General features: G+C 38.7%; 1 protein-coding gene across 1 annotated transcript in view; it reads left to right on the forward strand.

Annotated features, from left to right (window-relative positions):
* Positions 1 to 6,526, forward strand: part of LOC116855364 (disintegrin and metalloproteinase domain-containing protein 5-like) — a 161,727-nt gene extending 155,201 nt beyond the window's left edge. Inside the window, exon 22 of the mRNA XM_032838070.1 lies at positions 6,371 to 6,526. Within this exon, the coding sequence (XP_032693961.1) occupies positions 6,371 to 6,383 (13 nt within the window). The 3' untranslated portion in view covers positions 6,384 to 6,526. The remainder of the gene's footprint in view (positions 1 to 6,370) is intronic.
* Positions 6,527 to 14,545: the final 8,019 nt, after the last annotated feature.

A 14,545-nucleotide genomic window follows, 5' to 3' on the forward strand; every position in this document is an offset into this window, starting at 1 on the left:
TAAAATCATGAATGAAAGAGGAGAGATCACAACTAACACCAAAGAAATACAGACAATTATAAGAACATATTATGTATGAGCAACTCTATGCCAACAAATTTGACAATCTGGAAGAAATGGATGCATTCCTAGAGACATATAAACTACCACAACTGAACCAGGAAGAAATAGAAAGCCTGAACAGACACATAACCAGTAAGGAGATTGAAACAGTCATCAAAAATCTCCAAACAAACAAAAGCCCAGGGCCAGACGGCTTCCCGGGGGAATTCTACCAAACATTTAAGGAAGAACTAATTCCTATTCTCCTGAAACTGTTCCAAAAAATAGAAATGGAAGGAAAACTTCCAAACTCATTTTATGAGGCCAGCATCACCTTGATCCCAAAACCAGACAAGGATCCCATCAAAAAAGAGAACTACAGACGAATATCCTTGATGAACACAGATGCAAAAATTCTCACCAAAATACTAGCCAGTAGGATTCAACAGTACATTAAAAGGATTATTCACTACGACCAAGTGGGATTTATTCCAGGGCTGCAAGGTTGGTTCAACATCCGCAAATCAATCAATGTGATACAACACATTAATAAAAGAAAGAACAAGAACCATATGATACTCTCCATAGATGCTGAAAAAGCATTTGACAAAGTACAGCATCCCTTCCTGATGAAAACTCTTCAAAGCGTAGGGATAGAGGGCACATACCTCAGTATTATCAAAGCCATCTATGAAAAACCCATCGCAAATATCATTCTCAATGGAGAAAAACTGAAAGCATTTCCGCTAAGGTCAGGAACACGGCAGGGATGTCCGTTATCACCACTGCTATTCAACATAGTACTAGAAGTCCTAGCCTCAGCAATCAGACAACAAAAGGAAATTAAAGGCATCCAAATCAGCAAAGAAGAAGTCAAACTATCACTCTTTGCAGATGATATGATACTATATGTGGAAAAGCCAAAAGACTCCACTCCAAAACTGCTAGAACTGGTACAGGAATTCAGTAAAGTGTCAGGATTTAAAATCAATGCACAGAAATCAGTTGCATTTCTCTACACCAACAACAAGACAGAAGAAAGAGAAATTAAGGAGTCCATCCCATTTACAATTGCACCCAAAACTATAAGATACCTAGGAATAAACCTAACCAAAGAGACTAAGAATCTATACACAGAAAACTATAAAGTACTCATGAAAGAAATTGAGGAAGACACAAAGAAATGGAAAAATGTTCCATGCTCCTGGATTGGAAGAATAAATATTGTGAAAATGTCTATGCTACCTAAAGCAACCTACACATTTAATGCAATTCCTATCAAAGTAGCATCCATTTTTTTCAAAGAAATGGAACAAATAATCCTAAAATTTATATGGAACCAGAAAAGACTGCGAATAGCCAACGGAATATTGAAAAAGAAAGCCAAAGTTGGTGGCACCACAATTCCAGACTTCAAGCTCTACTACAAAGCTGTCATCATCAAGACAGCATGGTACTGGCACAAAAACAGACACATAGATCAATGGAACAGAATAGAGAGCCCAGAAATATACCCTCAACTCTATGGTCAACTAATCTTCGACAAAGCAGGAAAGAATGTCCAATGGAAAAAAGACAGCCTCTTCAATAAATGGTGTTGGGAAAATTGGACAGCCACATGCAGAAAAATGAAATTGGACTATTTCCTTATAGCACACATGAAAATAGACTCAAAATGGATGAAGGACCTCAATGTGAGAAAGGAATCCATCAAAATCCTTGAGAGAACACAGGCAGCAACCTCTTTGACCTCAACCGCAGCAACATGTTCCTAGGAACATTGCCAACGGCAAGGGAAGCAAGGGCAAAAATGAACTATTGGGATTTAATCAAGATCAAAAGCTTTTGCACAGCAAAGGAAACAGTTAACAAAACCAAAAGACAACTGACAGAATGGGAGAAGATATTTGCAAACGACATATCAGATAAAGGGCTAGTGTCCAGAATCTATAAAGAACTTAGCAAACTCAACATCCAAAGAACAAAGAATCCAATCAAGAAATGGGCAGAAGACATGAACAGACATTTCTGCAAAGAAGACATCCAGATGGTCAACAGACACATGAAAAAGTGCTCCATATCACTCAGCATCAGGGAAATACAAATCAAAACCACAATGAGATACCACCTCACACCAGTCAGAATGGCTAAAATTAACAAGTCAGGAAATGACAGATGCTGGCGAGGATGCGGAGAAAGGGGAACCCTCCTACACTGTTGGTGGGAATGCAAGCTGGTGCAACCACTCTGGAAAACAGCATGGAGGTTCCTCAAAATGTTGAAAATAGAACTACCCTATGACCCAGCAATTGCACTGCTGGGTATTTACCCTAAAGATACAAACGTAGTGATCCGAAGGGGCACATGCACCCGAATGTTTATAGCAGCAATGTCTATAATAGCCAAACTATGGAAAGAACCTAGATGTCCATCAACAGACGAATGGATAAAGAAGATGTATATATACACAATGGGATACTATGCAGCCATCAAAGGAAATGAAATCTTGCCATTTGCGACGACGTGGATGGAACTAGAGGGTATCATGCTTAGCGAAATAAGTCAATGGGAGAAAGACAACTATCATATGATCTCCCTGATATGAGGGAGAGGAGATGCAACATGGGGGTTAAGGGGGTAGGAGAAGAGTAAATGCAGCAAGATGGGATTGGGAGGGAGACAAACCATAAGTGACTCTCAATCTCACAAAACAAACTGAGGTTTGCTGGGGGGAGGGGGGTTGGGGGGGTGGGGTTATGGAATTGAGTAGGGTATGTGCTATGGTGAGTGCGGTGAAGTGTGTAAACCTGGTGATTCACAGACCTGTACCCCTGGGGGAAAAATATATGATATGTTTATAAAAAATAAAATTAAAAAAAAAATAAAATAAAACATAAAACCCCTAATAACCTGACTAAAAAGTGAGTTTAAGACTTCAATAGACACTTCTCCTAAAATGCCATACTAATGGCCAATAGGCATATGAAAATATGGTCAATATCACTAATCATGGGGCGACTAGGGGCTCGGTTGATTGGGTGTCTGCCTTTGGCTCAGGTCATGGTCCTGGGAGCCTGCAATTGAGCCTGATGTAGGGCTCCCTACTTAGTGGAGAGTCTGGTTCTCTCTCTCTCTCCTGTCCTTCACCCTCAGCTCATGCTTTCTCATGTGTGTGCTCTCTTTCTTTCAAATAAATAAATAAAATCTTAAAAAAAAATCACTAATCATCAGGAAAATGCAAATCAAAACCACAATGAGGTATCACCTATTAGAATGGCTATTATTAAAAAAAAATAAGTCAACAAGTGTTGGCAAGGGTGTAGAAGAATTGTCCGCTGTTGGTGAGAATGCAAAATATTGCATCCAGTATGCAAAACTGTTGACCATTTCTCAAAAAAATTAAAAATAGAACTTCAATATGATCCAGTAATCCTACTTCTGGATATTTTCCCTGAAGAACTGAAATCAGGATCTCAAAGTGTTATTAGCATTCTCATGTTCATTGTAACACTATTTACAATAGTTAAGATGTGAATACAAACTAAATGTTCACCAGCTGATGAATGGGTATAGAAAATGTGGCATACGCATAAAATAGAATGTTGCTCCATCAGAAAAAAGAAGGAAATACTGCATATGTGACAACACAGGTGAATCTTGAGCACATTATACTAAGTAAAAAATAAGCTGGTGATAGAAGGACAAATAACTTTATGATTCCACTTAGATCCCAGGTGAACTATCTAAAACAGTGAAACTCATAGGAATGGAGAGTAGAATGGTGGTCACCTCAGTCTGGGAGGAAGGCATAATGGGTGTTGTTAATCAAGGAGAATAAAGTCTCAGTTATGCACAATGAATAAGCTCTAGAGATCTGATATACAACATTGTCCCTATTATTAACAATACTTAGAAATCTGTTAAGAAATCTTTAAGTGTTGTTACCACAATACAATAAAATTTTTAAAAATTTAAGATGTTTTGCTTCCCAAAAGACTTATTAAAGGGAAAAAGGAAGCTACAGTGTAGAAGATTTTTGTAACACATATTTCCAAAAAAGGACTTATATTCAGAATAGATACAAATTACTTACAAATCAATAACAAAAGGTGGGAGGATCTAATAGGCAAATAATTTTTTGCCTAATAGGTTAGAGGCTTCACAAAAGATAATAATGAAGGGGCTCAAAACATGAAAAGTTCTCAACATCATTATCAGAAAAAGACAAATTAAAAGAAATGTGAGTCTCCTAAACCCCTATAAAAGGGCTAAAATTAAAAGAACTGACAACATCAAGGGTTGCCGAGATTAGCAAACAATTAAGACTCTGATACATTGCTGGTAGGACTATATATTGGTACAGCACCCTTGTTATCACTGTTAAGTCATCTAGCATCTATTAGGTTTCAATTAAATTTTTATTATATTTTTTAAAGACTTATTTATTTTAGAGAGAGAGGAAGAGAGTGAGAAGAGGGGCAGAGGGAGAGGGAGAGAATTCCTTGCAGATTCCCCACTGAGCATGGAGCTGACTCAGGGCTCAGTCTCACCACCCTGAGATCATGACCTGAGCCAAAACCAAGAATCAGCCATTCAACTGACTGAACCACGCAGGTGCTCCAGTTTCAATAAAATTTATAAATCTTATTTTCATTTTTAAAACTGCATTTATCATACTTAAGTTTTATATTTACTTTCTATTATAATTGATACTTATTTTCCAGAATTTTGACAAAGATAATTCTGCATGCATTTTCAGTCTAATTAGCAAAAATATTTTCCTTCCCTTTCCAATTAACTTGAAGCTGATTTTCTTTACTTCTCCCTTTGCTATGCCTTTAAATCTTACCATCTTCTCTTCCACCACAGTAATCTAGGTGTATGTAGGTTTCTGTATATTTAACATAAACTCAATCAAAATATTTTTTATATACATGGATAGGGAGAATTGAGAAAAAGATTCTGAAATTCATATGAAAAGAAAATAATGATATCCAGATAAACTTTAGTATTAACCAACAATGAATAAAATACAGAGCTTTTGATTTTTCAAAAAACATCTTTCAGATTTTTAATGTAGTATCAAATATTAATTAAAATATCCCAGATACTTTGGTAGATATACATATTATGAAGTTTCTTATAATCACAATATCTAAAGAAAATTTCCATTAACAATATAGATGCATATCTTCTTAAATGTTTTTCTAAACAAAACAATAAAAACACTTTTTTTAATTTAAAAAGCATTATGTACAAGTTTACATATCTTAAAATATAGGCCCATGTCATAATTTTGTGACATATCACATTCAATTTATTTATTTATTATATATTTTTAGTATTCAATTTAAAAATGAAAAATAATTCATCTTAAAAAACCTATTACTATGAATATTTAGACTACTTCCAGTTTTTCATTGTTGCAAAGAGCCCATAGTAAACATCATTAGATAAACATTTTAGAGCACAATTGTTCAATTATAGTCTTCGGTTAAATCCCAGAAAAGAAAGTGCCCAAATCTAGCCTTGATTGTCCTTTCTTAATTCATTCAATAAATTATGTGTATGTGAGTGTGTGAACCATTCTGCATCTTATTACAATTATAACCAGAAATAAGTATTCATTTAAAAATACAGGTATGTAAAAGAATGAAATAATCATTAATATTAGCACTGAGGATGATCATTGCTAAAATATTTTAATATACAGGGGCGCCTGGGTGGCTCAGTGGGTTAAGCCTCTGCCTTCAGCTCAGGTCATGATCTCAGGGTCCTGGGATTGAGCCCCACATTGGGCTCTCTGCTCAGCAGGGAGCCTGCTTCCCCCTCTCTCTCTGCCTGCCTCTCGGCCTACTTGTGATCTCTCTGTCAAGTAAATAAATAAAATCATTAAAAAAATCTTTTAAAAAATATTTTAATATACAGATGTACACACATGGGTGTGTGCATGTATACTGGTGTTTTTATGTTTTACTTAGAATTACCACATTTTTTCTTTTTTATTCTAAATTAAAATTTTCATATACTTAGAATAGAAATCACAAGGCACCTAGTTTTAGTGACCTAAGTAGTTTCCAAATATAGACAAATGAACAGGTTAGGGAATTTTAGGAAGCCACTCCTATTACAAAACTAAGAATATTTGCTGTTGAGGTAACAGATAATTGTTTATTCTGGAATTAATTTTTATTTTCCTGATCCTTTCTCTTCAGTTAACCATGCCCTTTAAATCACCTATATTAGTGCTAAAAACAAAACAAAACAAACAACAAAAAAACCCAATACTGGCACTTTGTGTTGTGTTTTATTTTGTTTTCTCTTACAGCAACAGTCTCTAACAACTTTGGCCTGGAAGAAGGATATTGCCAAATAAATCATCAGAAACTGACCTAAACCATGAAGGGAAAGATAATTTCACCCTCATCTCTGTTGTTACTGCTGAGGGTTCAAAATATGAAATAATAAATCATCTGCACTTGAATCACCTAAATTATGTCTGATGTTTTCTCTGTATTTTCAGTCTCAACTTCCACCCTATCTACTGCAATTTGAATCCAGAAAAGGCTCTGAATCAGGTGAAAGCAGCTTAAGACCTCATCTCGTGATGCCAAGAGGGGCTGCTAGTTCAGTCTCATGACCCAAAGATAGATTGTCCCATTTTCCCTTATGCTCCTTAGGTTGACCTGAATCTTCTTCCCTTGGTCCAACCTCCCTCCTTCTCTTCAGAGCTCCTAGCTTTTGGCTAGCCTGTGACTCGCAGCAGTGGTATTTACTCAATCTCCTCTTGTTACTGCTTCTCCTCTTTGAAAACTGTATATCCACTTCAGCCTCTTGAGACACCTGTTTACCAAGAGTATATTTATCTTGGAGCTAAGGAAGCAAAAGCATCAGGGCCACTTACTTGAACAGAGTTCTTTTCAAAGTCAGGACCTTAAATTTTATATTCTTTTTCTTAGAGAGCATTCATCAAGTTTTATATAGTTTGGGACCTACAGAACCTGGATCTTCCTCTTGACCAGCAACCTTGGCAGTGGTATGCTGGAGCCAGTTCATACCAGCTGGCAAGAAATGTTGCTCTCATTAAAAAAAATAGACAAGTTTTGGTGAAGGTGTGGAGAAATTGGAACTGTTGCACACTGTTGTTGGGAATGCAAAATGGTGAAGCTGTTATAGAAAAATTATGATAGTTCCTCATAAAATCAGAACTCATAAAACTACCATATGTTCCATCAAAGATAGAGTAGAAATGTCTTGCAGGAAAATTATTTTTCTTTTGGATTTGAAAAGGAGATAGATGTACAGCTAGGAGGGTGCTGTTGAAATAAAATGTTTTGTCTCCTGGAGAAAACTTCTCTGTTACTCATAATTCCATACAAACTTTGTGAAGGGTCAGTGAAAATTTGGAAATCATGCAATTGTGTAATACTTTGAGGCTATCTATTCCTATTTAGGAAATGCAAGCCTTAGTAATTCTGTATCAGTCAAAATACGTGCTGTTATGCTGATACACCGACGTATAAACTCTTCATTTAGTAATAGTGTAAATTCTCAGAAATCAAAATGTAACACCATTTCCTCATGGCTTAGAGTCAATTGCAGGCAGGTTTTGATACCTGACAGTTTTCTGTAATTACTCTGGAAAAATAATCACTTACCTCTACAGTGTTAAATTCTATGATGATTTATGTCATCATGTGCAGGTACAGTATTTTTTCTGGGCAGCAGAGTCTGTCTTCTATTTGATGACTAGCCCTCCAGGCTTCTTCAGTCTTGCAGCTCTGTATTCCTAACACATGATTCCATAATTGCCAACAAAACTGAAGGAAAGGTGGAAAACACATACCTGTCCACTAACTGGCAGTAATAACAAATAATTCACTCTCATGGCACATTGGCTCAATTGAGTCATACAACCCTAACTTCAAAGGAGGCTGGGAAACATCAGGAGAACTTGTGGAATATTTGGTGAGATACTGTCCCTACCACATATAAGATGGAAAAAACAAAACGAAACAAAACAAAAACTAAGGTGGTCACATCTGTGACTCAACATAAGCCTGCCATAGTTCCCATAATGGAAGACCTTCTAAAGCACTCTATGACAAGGCTGTGGTCATTGATTTGGTTAAGCCTTCCCTCTTCTCCCCTCACTTACAGGTCCTCACAGAATCAGTTTGCTAGTTTCTGAGTTGGATGCTAAACAAATTTCTGAGGTACACTGACATTTGAAAAGTGCCATTGCCGCACTGACACGGCCTATAGCCATTTCTAAAAGTTGGACACCCTGGGCGCACATAAATACATGCAAAATTTGAGTGTCGTAAGTGATAGCCACAAGAATGTTCCTTGAAATCTTCCTATTACAAGCATCATGAGTGATAAAAGTTCTGAGCTGTTGCACATTTTTATTGCCACCTTGCCCATGATTGTAACCAATGGTAGAATCTTGATAGAGATACAAAGAAAGGCAATCCTGTATGACTCAGGACCCCTCTGACAGTTGCCTCTACCTTAAGACCTCCCCAACAGTCCTGCTGAAACTTTCCTACATTGAATAGATCCTCCTTAAACTGTGTGAGTCCTAGGCTGCTGCTATTCAATTTTCTCTCCCTCTCCCCTTCCCTGGGAGTTAGACTGACTGCACTCTCAGCCAGCTTTCTCAGCCTTTTCATATTTATCCCCATTTTTCACAGTGGCTTTCCTCCTAATAAAATCAATGCACGTTAGTCCTCTCCTGGCATCTGCTTCTCAGAAGATCCAGATTAAAACAAGTAATACTGAAAGTGTTATAAGTAAATTGGTTGTAAGATGTGGATTTGCCTTGGAAGCAAGGAGAACAGGATGCTTGTCAGGAAAAAGGGTGCAGACAATCCCTACCACAAGGTAGCAGTACAAGTCTAAACATTTTATAGGAAGAAGGAAAACTTGCCCACTAGAGGAGAATGTGGTGGTAGAGATGCAATCAAACAGGAATTAAAGTCAGTGGAGTAAGCTGATTACTGCTGAGTTTTGTTGATGCCCTGTAGAAGGATGATAAGAGATCAAGGGCTGTTGCCAAGCAGTTACTGCCTATGCTTGTGAGCCATAGAGTCTCAGTGGTACTTAAAAGAGGCCTTTATCAGCCACTGTTACATGTCAGACAAAGGTGAATGGCAGGCAGAGAATCTATTCGTTACACTTGCAAGTTCCAGAGACATCTAAATATTTAGCAAAAGGAGCTCTGTTAGGCTAAGGTCAGGGCACTGTGGGAAAAACCCAAGACCCTGAAAACATGAAGGAGGAGCGCTTGATGTATGACACTGAAGATGCTAATTCTCTTACACCCACCTCCTCTGCTCAGTGATTGGAAGCCACTGTGCTTGAAAAAGCTACAGTTTCCTCCCCACAAGGCGATAGGTGCCTCTACCTCTATCTGTAGGCGTTTCCCATCTCTTCTGACTCCCAGGCCAATAATTAGGATGAAATCCTATCTTAACACAGATGGTGATGTGCTGGCCAGGGGGTAGTGCTTAACTGCCAGAATCCAAGAGGCCATAATTACCATTGTGATCAGGATGGGTGGAGGAGCAGCCAAGGGGACTTGACCCACAGGTAGTTTTGCAGACAGTAAATAGAGAACTGAGGCTTTTTAGAGGCAAAATAGATTGCCAGCCAACTAGGGAGTTGCTTACATCAATAATGAAGAGAAAGAAAGAATAGCAGGAGACCAAGGATTGTCTCCCCAGTAAAAAATCACAATCCCTGAAGATGGCAGAGGAGTAGGGGACCCTATTTCAACCAGTCCACTGAATTGAGCTATATATCTGCCAGACTACTCTGAACACCCATGAAATCAGCCTGAGATGTAAGAAGATATATCAGGGTCTATACCAACAGAATATCCCCAGCAGCCAGTTTCAAGGTATGAAGTGGGGATCTGCGATTCTGCTGGAAGATATCGAAAATAAATGGAAGGGGGAGGGAGCCACCATAAGTGCTGTCACCAGGAAGGTGAAATTACACAAGAGCACAAATGTGTCCCATGCTGGGGCCTGGGCACAGACTCATAGACTGGTAGCCACGGGGAAGGGACTTTAGGGCAGCCTCCCAGGGTGAAACGTGGAGCTGCAGGGGTGCATGTGTGAACTGGGGGTGGATGGCAGTTTTAGAAGCACAAGGGGCAGAGACATGCCTGGACCTGAAAACAAGGGCTGGGAGTGCTGCTGTGGGGCACACAACCCAGGCTACTGCAGTTTTTAGCAGCACAGACAAAAATGGAGTCAATTTCACCTGGAGGGGCTTCTGGAGAACCATCTGTGAGCTTTCTGTTCTGAGACAGAAGTTTGGACACAGTCACTTCTGCTCTGACTCTTGGAAGGGACACAGAAACCCACCAGGGAAAGCTGTCAGCGAACAAAAGCCCCCCCCCCCCAAACCAGTTTATACTGAGCCTATCCCTCACCACAGGGGCAAGGCAACTCTGCCCAAACAGGGTTGCCTGAGTAACAGCTTGGCAGGCCCCTCCCCCCAGAAGATAGGCTGAAAGAACAAGAGGCCAAGAACTATAAAGTCCCTATAAAACAGGTGCATCTTGCTTGGATTGTGGTCTGTAGCTTGGACTCTGTACATTCCCTCAACCACCTCTCACCAGAATGACTAGGAGGAGGAACCCCCAACAGAAGAAAAATTCAGAGACTGTGACAGAACTATTGGATATGGACATAAGCAAGATGTCAGAAATAGAATTTAGGATAACAGTTATCCAGACAATGGCTAGGTTGGAGAAAACCGTTAGTGGAAACATAGGATCTCTAAGGGCAGAAGTGAGAGTGGATCTGGCAGAACTTAAAAATGCTATCAACAAGATCCAATCTAATCTAAATACAGTAGGGTAAATGGGACAGAAGATAGAATAAGTGATCTAGAAGACAAACTGATAGAAAAGAAGGATCAGGAGGAGGCCTGGAACAAACAACTTAGAATGCATGAAAACAGAATTAGGGAAATAAATGATGCCATGAAACATTCCAATGATCCCTGAGGGGGTGGAGAGAGAGAGAGAGGACTAGAAGATACAGTTGGAAAAGTCCTAGATGAGAATTTCCCTAATCTGGGGAATGGAACAAGTGTTCGTGTCCTAGAGGCAGAGAGGACACCCCTCAAGATCAATGAGACTACAAAGACCACCAGACATGTGATTGTGAAATTCACGAATCTGTAAATTCAGAGAAAATGTCTTAAAGGCAGCTAGGGGAAGAGATTCCTTACATACAGAGGGAGGAACATCAGAATAATGTCAGATCTGTCCACAGAAACCTGGCAAGCCAGAAAGGGCTGGCAAGACATATTTAGGGCACTAAATGAGAAGAACATGCAGCCAAGAATACTTTATCTGGCAAGGCTGACATTCAGAATGGATGGAAGGATAAAGAGCTTCCAAGACCAACAAAGACTAAAAGATTATGTGACTACCAAGCCAGCACTACAGGAAATATTAAGGGGGTTCTATAAAAGAAGAAAGATCCCAAGAGTGATATAGAACAGAAATTTACAGAGACATTCTATAGAAACAAGGACTTCACAGTCAACATGATGACAATAAAATCTTATCTTTCAATAATTACTCTGAACATGAATGGCCTAAATGCTCCCATAAAATGTCACAGGGTTGCAGTTTGGATAAAAAGACAGGACCCAACCATATGTGGTCTACTAGAGACACATGTTGAACCTAAAGATACATCCAGACTGAAAGTGAAGGAATGGAGAACCCTCTTCCATGGCAATGGGACTCAAAGCTGAGGTAGAGATTCTCATATCAGACAAATTAGATTTTAAGCTAAAGATTGTAGTCAGAGATACAGAAGGACACTACATCATTCTTAAAGGGTCTATCCAACAGAGGACCTAACAATTGTAAATATGCCCCCAACAAGAAAACAGCCAACTACATAAGCCAATGTTAATCAAAGTAAAAAGACATGGTGATAAGAATACGTTCATTGTAGGGGATCTTAATATGCCACTCTCAGCAAAAGACAGATCATCTAAGCAGAAAATCAACAAAGAAACAAGAGCTTTGAATGACACACTGGACCAGATGGATCTCATAGATATACACAGAACATTCTACCCTAAAACAACAGAATACTCATTCTTCTTGAGGCACATGGAACCTTCTCCAGAATAGACCACATCCTAGGTCACAAATCAGGTCTCAAACGATATCAAAAGATTGAGATTATTCCCTGCATAGTCTCAGACCATGGTATTTTGAAACAGGAACTCAATCACAAGAAAAAATATGGAACAAATTCAAACACTTGGAAGCTAAAGACCATCCTGCTCAAGAATGTTTGGATCAACCAGGAAATCGAAGAACTTAAACAATTCATGGAAACCAGTGAGAATGAAAACACTTTGGTCCAAAACCTATGGGATATGGCAAAGGTGATTCTAAGGGGGAAAACATAGCCATCCAACCCTCAATAAAAAAAAAAAATCTGGAATACACAAACTTTCTTTACACTTTAAAGAACTTGATGATCAATAACAAATTAAGCCAACCCCACACACAAGAAGGGAAATAATTAAGATTTGAATGGAGATCAATGAATTAGAAACTAGAGATACAGCAGAGCACATCAACACAATTAGAAGCTAGTTCTTTGAAAACAAAGAAAAGGTATTCAAACTGGCAAAGAAGTCAAACTCTCCTTTCACAGAAGACATGATATTTTATGTGGAAAACCCAAAAGCCTCTACTCCTAAATTACTGGAACTCATACAGCAATTCAGTAATGTGGCAGGATACAAAATCAATGCACAGAAATCAATTGCTTTCTTATACGCTAATAATGAAACTGTAGAAAGAGAATTGATTTCATTTACAATAGCACCAAAAACTATAAGGTACCTTGGAATAAACCCAACCAAAGAGGTAAAGGATCTATACTCAAGGAACTACAGAATACTCTTCAAAACACTCATCAAAGAAATTGAAGAAGACACAAAAAAATTGAAAAGCATTCCATGCTCACGGATTGAAAGAATAAACATTGTTAAAATGTTATGCTGGCCAGAGCAGCCTATACTTTCAACACCATCCTGATCAAAATACCACTGACATTTTTCAAAGTACTGGGACAATCCTAAAATTGGTATGGAACCAGAAGAGACCCCGAATTGCCAAGGAAATGTTGAAAAAGAAAAATAAAGCTGGGGGCATCATGTTGCCTGATTTCAAGCTTTTCTACAAAGCTGTGATCACCAAGACCGCATAGTACCAGCACAAAAACAGACCCATAGACCAATGGAACAGAGTAGAGAGCCCAGATATGGACCCTCAACTCTATGTTCAAATAATCTTCGACAAAGCAGGAAAAAATATGCGGTAGAAAAAAGACAGTCTCTTCAGTAATTGGTGCTGGGCAAATTGGACAGCCACATGAAGAAAATGAAACTCAACCATTCCCCTACACCATATACAAAGATAAACTCTAAATGGATGAAAAGACCTCAATGTGAGACAGGAATCCATCAAAATCCTACAGGAGAACATAAGCAGTATCCTCTTCGACATCAGCCACAACAACTTCTTTCAAGACATGTCTCCAAAAGTAAGGGAAACAAAAGTAAAAATGAACTTTTGGGACTTCATCAAGATAAAAAACTTCTGCACAGCAAAGGAAACAGTCAATAAAACAAAGAGGCAACCCACGGAATGGGAGAAGATATTCACAAATGACACTACAGACAGAGGGCTGATATCCAAGAACTTCTCAAACTCAACACCGCCCCCCAAAAAAAAGATAATCAAGTGAAAAAATGGGCAGAGGACATGAACAGTCACTTCTCCAAAGAAGACATACAAATGGCTCGCAGATACATGAAAACATGTTCATCATTAGCTATCAGGGACATTCAAATCAAAACCACATTGAGATACCACCTTATACCAGTTAGAATGGCAAAAATTAACATGGCAGGAAACAACTAATGTTAGAGAGGATGTGGAGAAAGGGGAACCCTCTTACACTGTTGGTGGGAATACAAGTTGGTGCAGCCACTTTGGGAAACAGTTTGGAGATTCCTTAAGAAATTAAAAATAGAGCTCCCTATGACCCTGCAATTGCCCTACTGGGTATTTGCCCTGAAGATACAGATGTGAAAAGAAGGGGCATCTGTACCCCAATGTTCATAGCAGCAATTGCCACAGTCACCAAACTGTAGAAAGAGCCAAGATGCCCTTCAATAGATGAATAGATAAAGAAGATATGGTCCATATATACAATGGAATATTACTCAGCCATGAGAAAGGGTGAATAACCAACTTTGCATCAACATGGATGGGACCAGAGGAGATTATACTGAGTAAAATAAGTCAAGCAGAGACAGTCAATTATCTTATGGTTTCACTTGCTTGGAAAGGAAAGGAAAAGTGAATTGGGGGAAATCAGAGGGGGAGACAAACCAAGAGAGACTGTGGACCCCGAGAAACAAACTGAGGGTTTAAGAGGGG

Source organism: Lontra canadensis, unplaced genomic scaffold, assembly GCF_010015895.1.
Source record: "Lontra canadensis isolate GAN:19392208 unplaced genomic scaffold, GSC_riverotter_1.0 scaffold101, whole genome shotgun sequence".
Lineage (NCBI taxonomy): Eukaryota > Metazoa > Chordata > Mammalia > Carnivora > Mustelidae > Lontra > Lontra canadensis.